General features: G+C 50.9%; 1 protein-coding gene across 1 annotated transcript; it reads left to right on the top strand.

The window, feature by feature from the left end:
* The first annotated feature begins 7,026 nt into the window (after positions 1–7,026).
* On the top strand, positions 7,027–11,725 carry LOC127478594 (myogenesis-regulating glycosidase-like). Its single transcript, XM_051804486.1, has 2 exons — positions 7,027–9,942; positions 10,898–11,725. The coding sequence occupies exon 1, from the start codon at positions 7,243–7,245 to the stop codon at positions 9,331–9,333; it is 2,091 nt and encodes a 696-aa protein (XP_051660446.1). The 5' UTR covers positions 7,027–7,242; the 3' UTR covers positions 9,334–9,942; positions 10,898–11,725.
* Positions 11,726–11,804: the final 79 nt, after the last annotated feature.

Raw genomic sequence — 11,804 nt, 5'->3', positions numbered from 1 at the left:
AGAGTCCCACAGAGGATGCTGAGCGAAAACTGAGAAGATAGTGTGTCCCCTACTCTTTTCCAGCCCAGGATTTCCCAATCCCAGCATGTTTAGCAGATTTTTTGCCTCTGCATGATAAGCAGCTCAGATTTTGCCCTGGGCAAGGCCCTGTCACCTCCTTGAGGAGAATGATCACAATCCCATTCCCACTGCTTCCCTTCTTTCTGCAGATATTTAATCTTGCCAGGACCTTCCTTCTTATTCTGAGTCCCCTCTTTTCCTGTTGAGGGTCTTTTAAACTCTGTGCAACACCTTCAGGAAATCCAGGGGGTTTTCTTCTCCAGAGTGTGATTCGAGCTTTTTGAAGGGTATCTTCTTGCTTCGAATAACCCAGAGGTTATTTGAAGCAGGTTAACAGAGGTTAACCTGCTGTTAAGCCATACTCACTTCCTTGCCCTAAGGAAAGAAAGGAATGGAAGGAAAAGTCTTCATCTTATCTTCTGTGTCATTAATGAAGATATTAAATACCACTGGTCCTGCTACGAACTCCTGAGGGATCCAATGGCAAACCTTTTTTTATGGCTTTGGCAATCCCTTAATGAGATGCAGGGTGTTCAGGCTGCTACTGAACAAACCTCTGACACCAGAGTGAGGAGACCCCAAACCAGAAACCAATGCCCTATATAAGCCCTGGAGAAAAGTGGTCAGTCTTTCTGTCAGCACAGACTGAAAGGAATCAGCTGAACCTCAGACACTGAGATTTTTAGGGTTTCAGGACACGATTTTGGCTTTAGTTCTTTTAAATGCAAGAAAGTATTTGCATATGCAATTGCTCTGTAGCCTTAGAGCCCATTCTTCCCCAGTGCACTGCCTTGCTTATGGCATGGTACAGCCTCATGCATAGGGATGCTTTCTTCAAATAGTTTCCACAGCCTTTCCTGGGCTGTCCCTAGGAGACAGCAAACTATTTTCCAGCTGTGGCCTCTCCCACGTGGAGCAGGATAGTCCTGTAATTGCTGGCTCTCGGCCACGTAATTTCCATGTCAGTTAGTCCTTGCCAACTAAGTCCCATGGAACAGCCTTGTTCTTGTCTCCATCGTCAGTTTGGTGGGTGCATTGCTTTTTCTCATCGTTTTGCAGCTCATGGTGAATTTAATCAGAGTGAAGCGACCATCAAGTGAAACATCATCTCCTGATGGTGGCATGGTACTAACCACCAAATCTTCAGACACCGGGGTCACTCACCAGACACTCAAATGCAGCCCTGTCTGGTCTGGGACAGGCACTGCTTTTCAGCACACAGCAGCTTGGGGAGTAAGCAGAGACAAACATTTCACCAGCCTAAAACTTTCGGGGTGCTCAGGAACAGCATGACCATCTGTTAGGTTTTGACTTCAGTCTTGGAGCCAGCAAGGTACTTTAGGACACTGGGGATGCCAGCAAGCAGCTTAAAATCCAAGTTCAATCCTGTACCCTTATTGTCATCCCAGAACAGAAATGGCAAAACTTGCACTGGGTCTGCAGGGTGAGAAGGACTGGGGTTCTGAGGGGCTCCCTGTTTGTTTGGTATTTTAGGAGTGAAATCTTCCTCTCTCCCTGGGTAATGTCCTTCAGGCAAGGTGCAAATGCTCATTAGCTTTCTTTTCAGCTCTCTGGCCTATTGCAGGTTTTCTCTGCGGTGAAACCTTTGTTCACAGAGAAGCACTTGCTATTGAATATTTATGAAAATAACCACAGTAAAGATCCTGTACCTCCAAGAAGGGATGCAGAAGGAAAAAGGTATTTTTACATACCAAAATTCTCCCATGGCTGGGAAGTGGAGCTGGTCTGGGATAAAGCAACAGCTCCAGAGATGCCTGGCTTAGATGTGTCCTTGCAGATTTGCTCCTGGTCCCATGTGAGCAGCAGGCTGAGACCATGGGGATCCCAGAGCAGATGTGCTCAGTCTGCCTGAGAGCCTTATCTCCCACTGAGTGTGCATCAGTGCCACAAGAAGTCCCACAGGGGCAGGCATGAGATGAATTGTCCAGGACCCCTCACTCTGGCAGGCAGTTGGCTTAACCCATGCAGAGCATGAAGCCTCCCTCAAGGACCTAACTGGTCCTGCCCTCATGGTGGGTCTTTGGTTCATTGTCACAAGAAAACAGTGACCAAGAGCAGTTCCCTTTCAAGAGCTGAGCCTCTTCATCTCTCTGCTATTGCAGGCAGCTCCCAGGAGCTCCCTCTCCAAGCAGAGCCTCCAGCTGAGCCTGGATCTAAGTGGGAGAAAGCCCAACTGAAACCCAGGTCACTTCCTGGCTTCTTCCTTCACCTGACATGAGCTCAGCTCACTGACTTCATTCAAAGAAGACCGAGATGTCAGCACCCTTTTATTCCTCCTTTTCCTGTATTTCCACTTTCCCCCAGTCTGCTCACATGATTGCACAAAAGGACCTTTTCTCCCCTCACCTGCACTTTGCTTATGGCTCTCTGCTCAGTTTGTTTCTCCATCAGGGGGAAGGCACCTCAAAAACTCCCAGGAGCTTCTCACTAGCACTGGTCCTGATACAAGAGGGTCTGATGATCTCAGTGCTACCCCAGGAATGCCTGATGACCTGTCACCCCACAGCCCCAGGACAAGTCTGGCAATGCTCTCTGGGACTCAGCCTGAGCCACCGGCTCAGCAGATGGAGCTCCTTCCCAAGGATGTGGGCAAAGCGGCACTCAGCATGCAGTGGGATGCCGTGGCCACTAGCAGCAGCACTTGGACGCTGCGTGCAGGCTCAGGAGTCAGAGAGAGCTCTGAAATAGGGAAAAAGTTGATTTGGCAATGTTTTTTTCTACTGTCTTTGGAAGGAGGAGTTTGTTCATACAAGAGGACAGGAGTGGATCTTTCACTGCCTGCTCCTATAGCAATGAGGAATGAAAGATCTGTGCAGTAAACTCTATTTCTTTCCTGGTGTTGAGGGACTGGAGTTCTCTGGATATCGAAAAAAACCAGGTAATATTTTTGCTCTAGACCTGAGCTGGATTTGTGAAACTCCGGGGGGCTTATGGCACTGTCAGGCTTGCACAGGGTAATCAGCTTTGCAGCAGCACCCTGTGCAGGCAGAAGTGAGCAGAGTCTGTGCAGCCACCTTCACACTGAGGTGAGCTAAAAACCCTCCAGGCATCAGGAGCCATGGGGAGCACGGCAGAGCCCCTCAGATCAGGATGGCTTCCAGAAATAGACCTGCTCAGAGTGGTCTGTTGAGTGTGAGCTGGTGCGGGTCTCTCCATGTCGCTGGTGCATCCCTGCAGGATACAGCCACAAGCCCCCCCCAGCAGGTCAAACTCTGCTGCTGATACGGGGTTAATGTAAAACAAAATCCTGTTTCAACCTAAGGATCTGGGGAGATCCCCATGGGCCAGGGGCCAAGGTGGTGAGGCCAGTCATCACCCTTGCTGGAGCTGTCAGGAATTGCAAAAAGCCCAGAGCTGGGGTGAGTGGTGCACTCAGCACTGTGGCTGATATTGTCCCTTTAGGACAATATTTCCAGGTGGAGCAGGGTCCTGCACCACTCCAAGAGAGGGACTCTGACTATGTCCCTCCTCTCCACCTCCTTGTGTTGCTCCAGGTGCTCCATAAGTGCTGGCTGCTGGTGGCAGGGATGCTGGTGCCCTTGCGTGCACCACATGGACTGCAGAGTGTCCTTGGCAATGTCACCTCACCCTCTGCATCCATCCCCCAGCCACTTCCACCTCGTGTTAAGCCTTGTTGGCTTTGTAGCTAATCTGTGGCAGCTCATAAGATAACGCTGGCTCTCCCTCCTTGGCTGCAGTGATAGCAGACACCTCTTTTCTCACATCATCTATATGCACAGGAAAAATGGTGAGCAAACCTCCCCCATGCCCCTTTTAGTAATAAATCCCCCATATGACACACATGTTTGCCAGGCTTCTGTGAGAAATGAGAGCTGATGGGAATTGCATTCTACTTTGTGTGTGTTTTCTGTTAAAAAGGTTCATTTTAAACATTCTAAAAGGGCTTGGTAAATGATTAATCAGTTCTTGCAGAGTTTGACAGGGCAATAGTTTGTTTATGACTTATTATGTTTAGCTATCCATGGAGCTTTCTGCTATGATACATTGTATATGCTCCCTTTGAGCACCCGAGAGTGACTGCTAAGTGTCTGATAACCTGTAACAAAAAGAATTTCAATATAGAAAACTATCCCTCTATTTAAAGAAAGAATTGTCTCCTGATGGGTTCCTTGATGAGTGATGGTCTCCTTGCACCAGCAGGTAGGTAAACATCTTGGATTGGTGAAAATCTGAGGATTCTGTCACCGGGGTTATGGGGACAGATTTGGTCTAGAGGAAGGAGACTCTGGGGGAAGGTGCACTGAGGGATTTAGGTGTGTAGCTGCCCTTCGAGCTGGCTGACGTGTTTCATCTCTTGAAACTCTTGAAGCTTCTGTTTACCTGTAAGAGAGTCTAAAGTCCTGGCTCATTTTCTGCATGTCACGGCACTGGATATGTCAATGTTTAATCTGTGCATGCTTAGATCCTTGGGGTGAGGAATCCGGGCTTCTTTCAGCCTGGAGGACCAACAGTCCATACCAGATCCATACCAGACCTGATCAACCAGCCCAAATATAAAACAACAGTGTCTGTATCCCTGGGACATCTGGCTTTCAGGGCACTACAGGAGCATTTGTGCCATCCTTGCTTGGAAGCACTTGCACTTTGTGTGGGTTAATAAAGTACTCACTGGAACAGAGAGGCTTTGCAAGGACCAGTTAGTCACAGGTTAGGAACACTGTGATGCCATAACCCCATGAATGGAGCAAGGGTAGGGCTGGATCTGGACTCTGGGTCACCTCTGTGCACCCTCTGTCAAGAGTCCCTCTCATCCCCCCTGGGCAGCAATCAGGCTGCCAGCTAGGTCTGCAGATGTTTAAGAATCTCATGAGATGTAAGTCCTGAAGGATAGAAGGGCAGCTTCAGAAATTCCTTTTGCCTGGTGCAATCTATCCTGGGAGTCCCAGCTTCATGCTGTGCTGACTCCAGATGTGCCAGTGCCTGCACTCCCTCTGACCACCCACACCTCACCTCTTCTCTGTGAGGGGCAGGGCTGGAATACCAACTTGGCATCCCACAGGAGTTAGGAAAACTCAAAAGACCCTGGGGACAGGACAGCTTGGCTCAGGAGTCCTGGCTCCCTCCTATTCCACTTTTCTGCCACTGGTCTTCTGCTCCTGGGGAAATTGAGACGTTTAAAGCAAGTATCAGGGAGTGAAATCACTACATAGAAAGCTTGGAAACTTTCTTCATGTCCTTTACTGTTGTAGAGATTTTTGAGTCATGATGTCCTTGTGTTTTCGAGTTTTTTTATGTGTTGTTTAATATTTACAAAAAAAAAAAAGGAAAAGGGATAGCCTATCTTTCTGTTCCTTGTTTTTTTCACCTTGGAAAATGGTTCAGCTCATTTCAGAGGAGACTTCTGTCTCAAGGCTGTTTGGGAGGGAGAAAGGAGGAAGGAAGAAGGAGAGGAAAGCTCCAAGGTCGGCAACTGAGGACCGACACAGCATATAAAAATCTCTTCAAAGTGAAAAGGTTCTTTTGCCAAAACACAAGGGTTTCAGTGTAAACCACCTGAGCTGGATTCAAAGCCGTGTCAGGAGCCAGGCCAACACAGGGGAGGCTGCCGGGTCTGAGCACTTTGGAGCTGCCAGAGTGCCCCAAGTGCATGTAACCCAGCCTGCTCTCCAAATCCACCGCTGTCCTGGATCACCATTTTTTGGGGGCAGCAGTAACCTCCCTTCTCTCACTTCCCTATGCCAGCCAGGACTTGCCTGGGAATGCTTTTTGTCCACTCCAGCTCTTTTTCTCAGCAAAGCCTCACTCACCCCAAGAATGCATTACAAAAACCAGCCAGGCAGCTAAGTTGGGCAGTTGGGGATCTGCTCTGATCGATCCCAAAGGTGGTGACCTCTGGCATTGTTAATGGCTCTCTGGGTGGCTTATCATCTCTGTATACTTAGATACTGATGTCATGGTGACACAGGTAAATACACCCAGCACGTATTGCTGGGCACAGCTCGGATAAGCAAGCTGGCTCTTTTCTCACCTTTCCATATAGGCTGCTCCTGCAAATTTGCATCCTGGCAGATCACACAGATCCCAGGATGGGGCCGGGGGAGCTGTGAGCCCAGCTGCACAGAGTGTATTGCCTTGAGCCTCCAGCCTCAGTTTCCTCTGCCTGTGTTTTTGTTGGCAGTGGATACTCAGCTGTGCAGCACAGGCTGGCTTGGTGATGCTTGATACAGCTGGAACATGTGTCACCTTCTGTGCATATCTCAACAAAACAGGGTTTTAATATAGTCCTGGTCTTGCAACAACTTCAATTTAACCTGTCCTCAAGCTCTGTACCAAAATATCTTCCATCCCTATTGCACTGTAGTGTCTTGCCTGGCATAAGCCCAGGAGCTACAGAATTATAATAAATTAGGACAACTGAATTACAATAAAAACCAGATATACATATGTAGGGAAACATTCTCTTTTGCCCCTGCCAGGGTAAGAGGGGCTGTCCTGGGGTGATGGCTCTGAGGTAGCATGGCAGGCTCTGCCCAGCTGCCCCAGAGAAACACATCCCCACAAACCCACATCTCCATGCAGCTCAGGAAAGGAACAAAGTGCAGGGAGATAAAACATCACTCACCAGCTGCATCCCCAGAGGGTGGTGGGGAATAGCAGGTGAAGCTGGAGACCTCAGCGCAGCATTTCTCTGTCTGAAGCAGAGAAGTTGTGGATAGGAGGGGAAATCCAGCAGCTTATAATTAATGTAAAAACAGATCAGCTTGTGAAGTCTAGCCTGTACGCTCAGGTACCAGGCACTTCCCCTGGCCCCACTAGCCTCCAGGCTGTGGTCTGACTTTCATCCCTTCATCCTTGCTCTGCAGGATGCAGCGAGGTTGCAGCCAAGAGAGGGTCATGGGAATCCTGGCACAGATCTGCTCCAAAAAAAGCTCAGCCCAGCTGCCAGCGAACAGGCTGCCACTGGAGAGCAAAGTGAGCCAGAGCCACAGGGCTGCAGACAGAGCAGAGGAGCTGCGGCCCTCAGTAAGATTTAATTGGGTTTCTTGGTGTTTATAGCCCTTTGTTTCATGAAGTAACATTGCAGATATGAGTGGCCAAGCTTTGGAAAGGAGGCTGTGAACACCTGCCTGCAACATCCAGGATTTCCTGTCCACCAGTTGGAGTGAAAGAATTCAGCAGCCAAGTTTCTGCAAAGCAGTCATGGACAGTCGGGTTACCCACCGCCTGGGAAAACATGGAAATGCTCCAAAGGGTGCTGCCAAAGAAAGGCCTGAAAATGTCATACCTGTGAAGCAGAAGCCCTCCAAGGAGCTGAGGCCCATGCTCGGGGCCATCTTGCTGGGCCTCATGCTGTTCATCGCCGCGGTGGTGGCCTGGTGCTACTACACGGTGTCCCTGCGGAAGGCGGAGCGGCTCAAGACGGAGCTGATGGACCTGCGGGCGGACGGCTTCGTCATCAGGAACCAGCACGGGGAGGTGGTGTTCCGGCTGGCCTTCCGCTCGGGCAGCCTGGACCTGGAGTCGTGCTCCAAGGAGGGCGAGATCCTGAGCTGCACGCGGTCGAGCCGGGGGCCGCTCAACTTCTTCATCCAGACGGTGAAGCCCAAGGACACGGTGATGTGCTACCGCGTGCGCTGGGAGGAGCTGGCGGCCGGCCCGGCGGTGGAGCACACCATGTTCTGGGAGGATGCCCACTGGTATGGGGGCTCGGAGATGAGCACCCAGCACTGGCCCATCCGCCTGGCCGGCTACCAGGAGCCCGTGCCCTACGTGACCAGTGACGTCTACTCCTTCCGCGACAGCTTTGGCGGCATCCTGGAGCGCTACTGGCTCTCCTCCAAGGCGGCGGCCATCAAGATCAACGACTCCGTGCCCTTCCACCTGGGCTTCAACGCCACTGAGCGCGCCCTCTTCTTCCAGGCCCGCTACAAGGACTCGCCCTACAAGCCCCTGCCGGGGCAGCCGCCCTTCCCCGAGCTCAGCTACCGTGTCTGCGTGGGCTCCGACATCACCTCCATCCACAAGTACATGGTGCGCAGGTACTTCAACAAGCCCTCCAAGATCCCTGCTGAGAACGCCTTCCGATACCCCATCTGGTCCACCTGGGCACTCTACAAGAAAGATATAAACCAGGATAAAATTCTGCAGTTTGCAAGAAACATCAGGAAGTACCGTTTTAATTGCAGCCACATAGAGATCGATGACATGTACACCCAAGCCTATGGGGACTTTGATTTTGACCCTGTCAAGTTCCCCAACGTGACGGAGATGTTTGCAAAGCTGAGGGAAGATGGGTTTAAGGTCACTCTGTGGATCCATCCCTTTATACACACAGATTCCTCCAATTTTAATGTGGGGATTGAGCGTCAGCTGTTCATCAAGGAGCCGTCAGGGCGGCTGCCAGCCATGGTGGAGTGGTGGAATGGCATTGGGGCCATCCTGGACTTCACCAACCCAGCAGCCCGGGACTGGTTCCAGAGCCACCTGCGCCAGCTCCGACACAAGTACGGCATCTCGTCCTTCAAGTTTGATGCGGGCGAGACCAGCTACCTGCCCAAGCAGTTCAGCACCTTCCGGCCGCTCTCGGACCCCAGCATCTGGTCCCGGCGCTACACAGAGATGGCCATCCCCTTCTACGAGCTGGCCGAGGTGCGGGTGGGCTACCAGTCCCAGAACATCTCCTGCTTCTTCCGCATCATCGACCGGGACTCCGTCTGGGGCTACGAGCTCGGCCTCAAGTCCCTCATCCCCACGGTGCTCACCATCAGCATGCTGGGGTACCCATTTGTGCTGCCAGATATGATTGGAGGGAACTTCCTCCCCAATAAGACAGAGGGGGCAGTGGAGATCCCCGACCGGGAGCTGTACGTGCGGTGGCTGGAGCTGTCGGCCTTCATGCCCTCCATGCAGTTCTCCATCCCGCCCTGGCTCTACGACAAGGAGGTGTTGGAGATCGCCCAGAAGTTCACGGAGCTCCATGAGTCGCTGGTGGCCCCGCTGCTGCTGGAGCTGGCCGGGGAGGTCACCGACACGGGCGACCCCATCATCCGTCCCATCTGGTGGATCTCGCCCCGCGACGAGGCCACTCACAGGATCGACTCCCAGTTCCTCATTGGGGACACCCTCATGGTGGCACCTGTCCTGGAGATGGGCAAGCAGGAGCGGGATGTCTACCTGCCGGCGGGCAAGTGGCGCAGCTACAAGGGGGAGCTGTTTGAGAAGACCCCAGTGCTGCTCACTGACTATCCCGTTGACCTGGACGAAGTTGCCTATTTCCTCTGGGTGTCCTAACATGGTCCTCATCAGTGTGCAATGGATTCAGTGATTAATTAACCAACAGCTTTAATGACCTGTGAATTGGTATAGTTTTTTACATAGGAACACTTCATTATGAAATTTGAAGAAAACATTGAGACTTCTGGTTTTTTATGGAGCAAGTGGTGCTCCATAACTAATTAATATATATTGGATGAGTGTCTTTGTTATTGCAGTGTGACAAGTGCAATGTATAGAAACACAGTCTCTGCTCATAATCTTTTCCCACCAAGAAATGCCATGCACGCTTCTTGTTTATAAAGGAAATTACATGGACTCCTTTGTTACCCAGTTGCACAGCTGATCCCCTGAGGTATTTAAAATTTCATGTGCTTAGTGAAGGAGGCAGCTGCAGCAAATTACTTTTTTTTTTACAAAAAGCAGTCTGTGGTTGTCCTGAAGAGGAAGGCACCCAAACTGCAGCCTGCATGACAGATGGGAACTGATGCAGGCGTGAAGAGGAGTTTACACTTCCCATGGCTATCTGAGTAAGGAGAAGAAAGCTGCAGCACTTGCTGTATGCTGTGGCAACTCTTTTCCCCCTTTCATAAATTATTGAGAATCATGTCCATGGTGTGGATTCAGGTAAGCCTGTAAATGTGGTGAAATCTCATGGTAGTAAAGATTAATACATAGTACCAAGTCAGGGTTTAGACTTGATAGTGCTCCCATGTGTGTTTTGGGACCGTGTTTAGAGCCAAAAGGTGCAATCTGTCAGGTCCCAGGGGAGAACTTGGCCTCCTCAGAGAGTTCAGACAATTAACAAACCAGCCTGAGTGCCCTGCTGCCTCAGTTTCCCCATTGAAAATGTTCTCCCACCCTGTGCTAATGGAGATCCCTGTCCATGAGCCGGTATTCTGCCCACACGGGTGACTTCTCCTGAGTGAAGGTGTGTCAGCAGCTCCTGAAGGCTTGTGGTAGGCAGACTGTCTGTGAAATGCTCTCCACTCTTGGTCCAGCCTTCCCTGCTGTTTTTAAACAAACAAAAGCTTAAAGATGACACATCTGAGCAGTTTGGGAGAGCCCAAGAGTCTCTGGGATGCAATGTGCCTTCCCAAAATGAGAGACAGATCCCTTTGCTGACCCCAGCACACTGCTTGTAGGTAACTGGGAGGTAAAGCTCTTGTGTGGCCCCAGGACAGGAGAAAGCTCCCTTCTTTAAGGGTTTGTCCCAGAGCTGATCCATACAAAAGGTAAACAGGGGCTGGAGAACATCACACTCACTCCAGGGCTGGTTTGGTGTCCAGGTGAAGCAGCCCCAAAACTGGCTCAGACTCCTGTTACCCATCAGGGGGTCTGTGGTACCGAGAGGACTCTGCGTGGGCACAGTGGCACAAGAGCGATGCCAGATGTTCTGGATGAGCCAGAACATCTTCTAGATGCCCCTGAAAGCAGCTGAAGCTGCAGTAATGCTATTGCTGGTGTGGCTGAGGGGAGGGACAACCCCACTTTAATCCAGGGATGTGAAAGGGAAGGCAATGCTCATCAGTCTGCCAGTTGTGTTCAGAGTTAACAGGATATCTCTGAATCCTTACCGTAGGCTTTCTTCTACTCCGGGATAGTAGTTTCCAAGGAACGCATCTCCCCCGAGGTTGAGAAAGTGTTTCTGAATGCTACTCTGTTGCTGCTTTGAAGCCCCAAGGAGTCCCTGACATATGAACCAGGAACCAGAGGGTCCTGGAGGGGCCCAGCAAGATTCCTCTGGCTGTTGTTGCTGTACCAAAAAAAAAAAAGCTTTCTGCAAAGCTGATGCCCTCGATGCTGAGGAGAGGTGGGAGAGCCAGACTCCAGCCCCCTCATATGGCACCTCTGCCTGTGTAATCAGTGTGTTCTGTATGCACACACAGCTCTGCCACCCACCTGCATCACAGACTGGGTGGAAAAAATAGGCACCACTGAGACTTTCTGCAAACTCTGGAGATGACATGAGATGCCTGGTACCATGGCTGCAAAAATGCCTCCCCCATCCCTTTCCAATCTCTCCCCCAGTGCTTTTCCCTGCTGCCCACCCAAGCCACAGGGAGCCATGGGGGGTGGGTGCTGGAAGCATCCTGTGAGCAAGTGGCACCACAACCACCTCCCAACACCCTCCTGCAGCACCAGGGCTGTGTGCTGACAGAGGAACATCTTGTTTGCCTTGCTAAGCTGCAGTCCTGATTGGTTATTTGCACTCCCAGTGCTGAGCAAGAGCTCTTTGCTGGAGGTGCTGGTGACATGGGACTCTGCCCCAGCACACAGCACACTGCAGTCTGCTTATTTTTTGGCAGGGGCAGTTTATTGCCCTTAATCTTTGATGATCACTGAGATAAAAACCACCTAGCCCTCCTGGCAACATAATAAAATAAATAAAAATCTCTGGTTTTCTCTACTTGGCCTCTGGGATGTTGCATCAGCCCAGACCATCTTTTATGACTCTCCTGGCACAAGACATCTACAGGCTGGCAGCT

Source organism: Manacus candei, unplaced genomic scaffold (assembly GCF_025592945.1).
Source record: "Manacus candei isolate 608988 ecotype Guabito, Panama unplaced genomic scaffold, ASM2559294v1 h1tg000061l, whole genome shotgun sequence".
Classification (NCBI taxonomy): domain Eukaryota; kingdom Metazoa; phylum Chordata; class Aves; order Passeriformes; family Pipridae; genus Manacus; species Manacus candei.
This window is presented reverse-complemented; position numbering and strand designations above follow the sequence as displayed.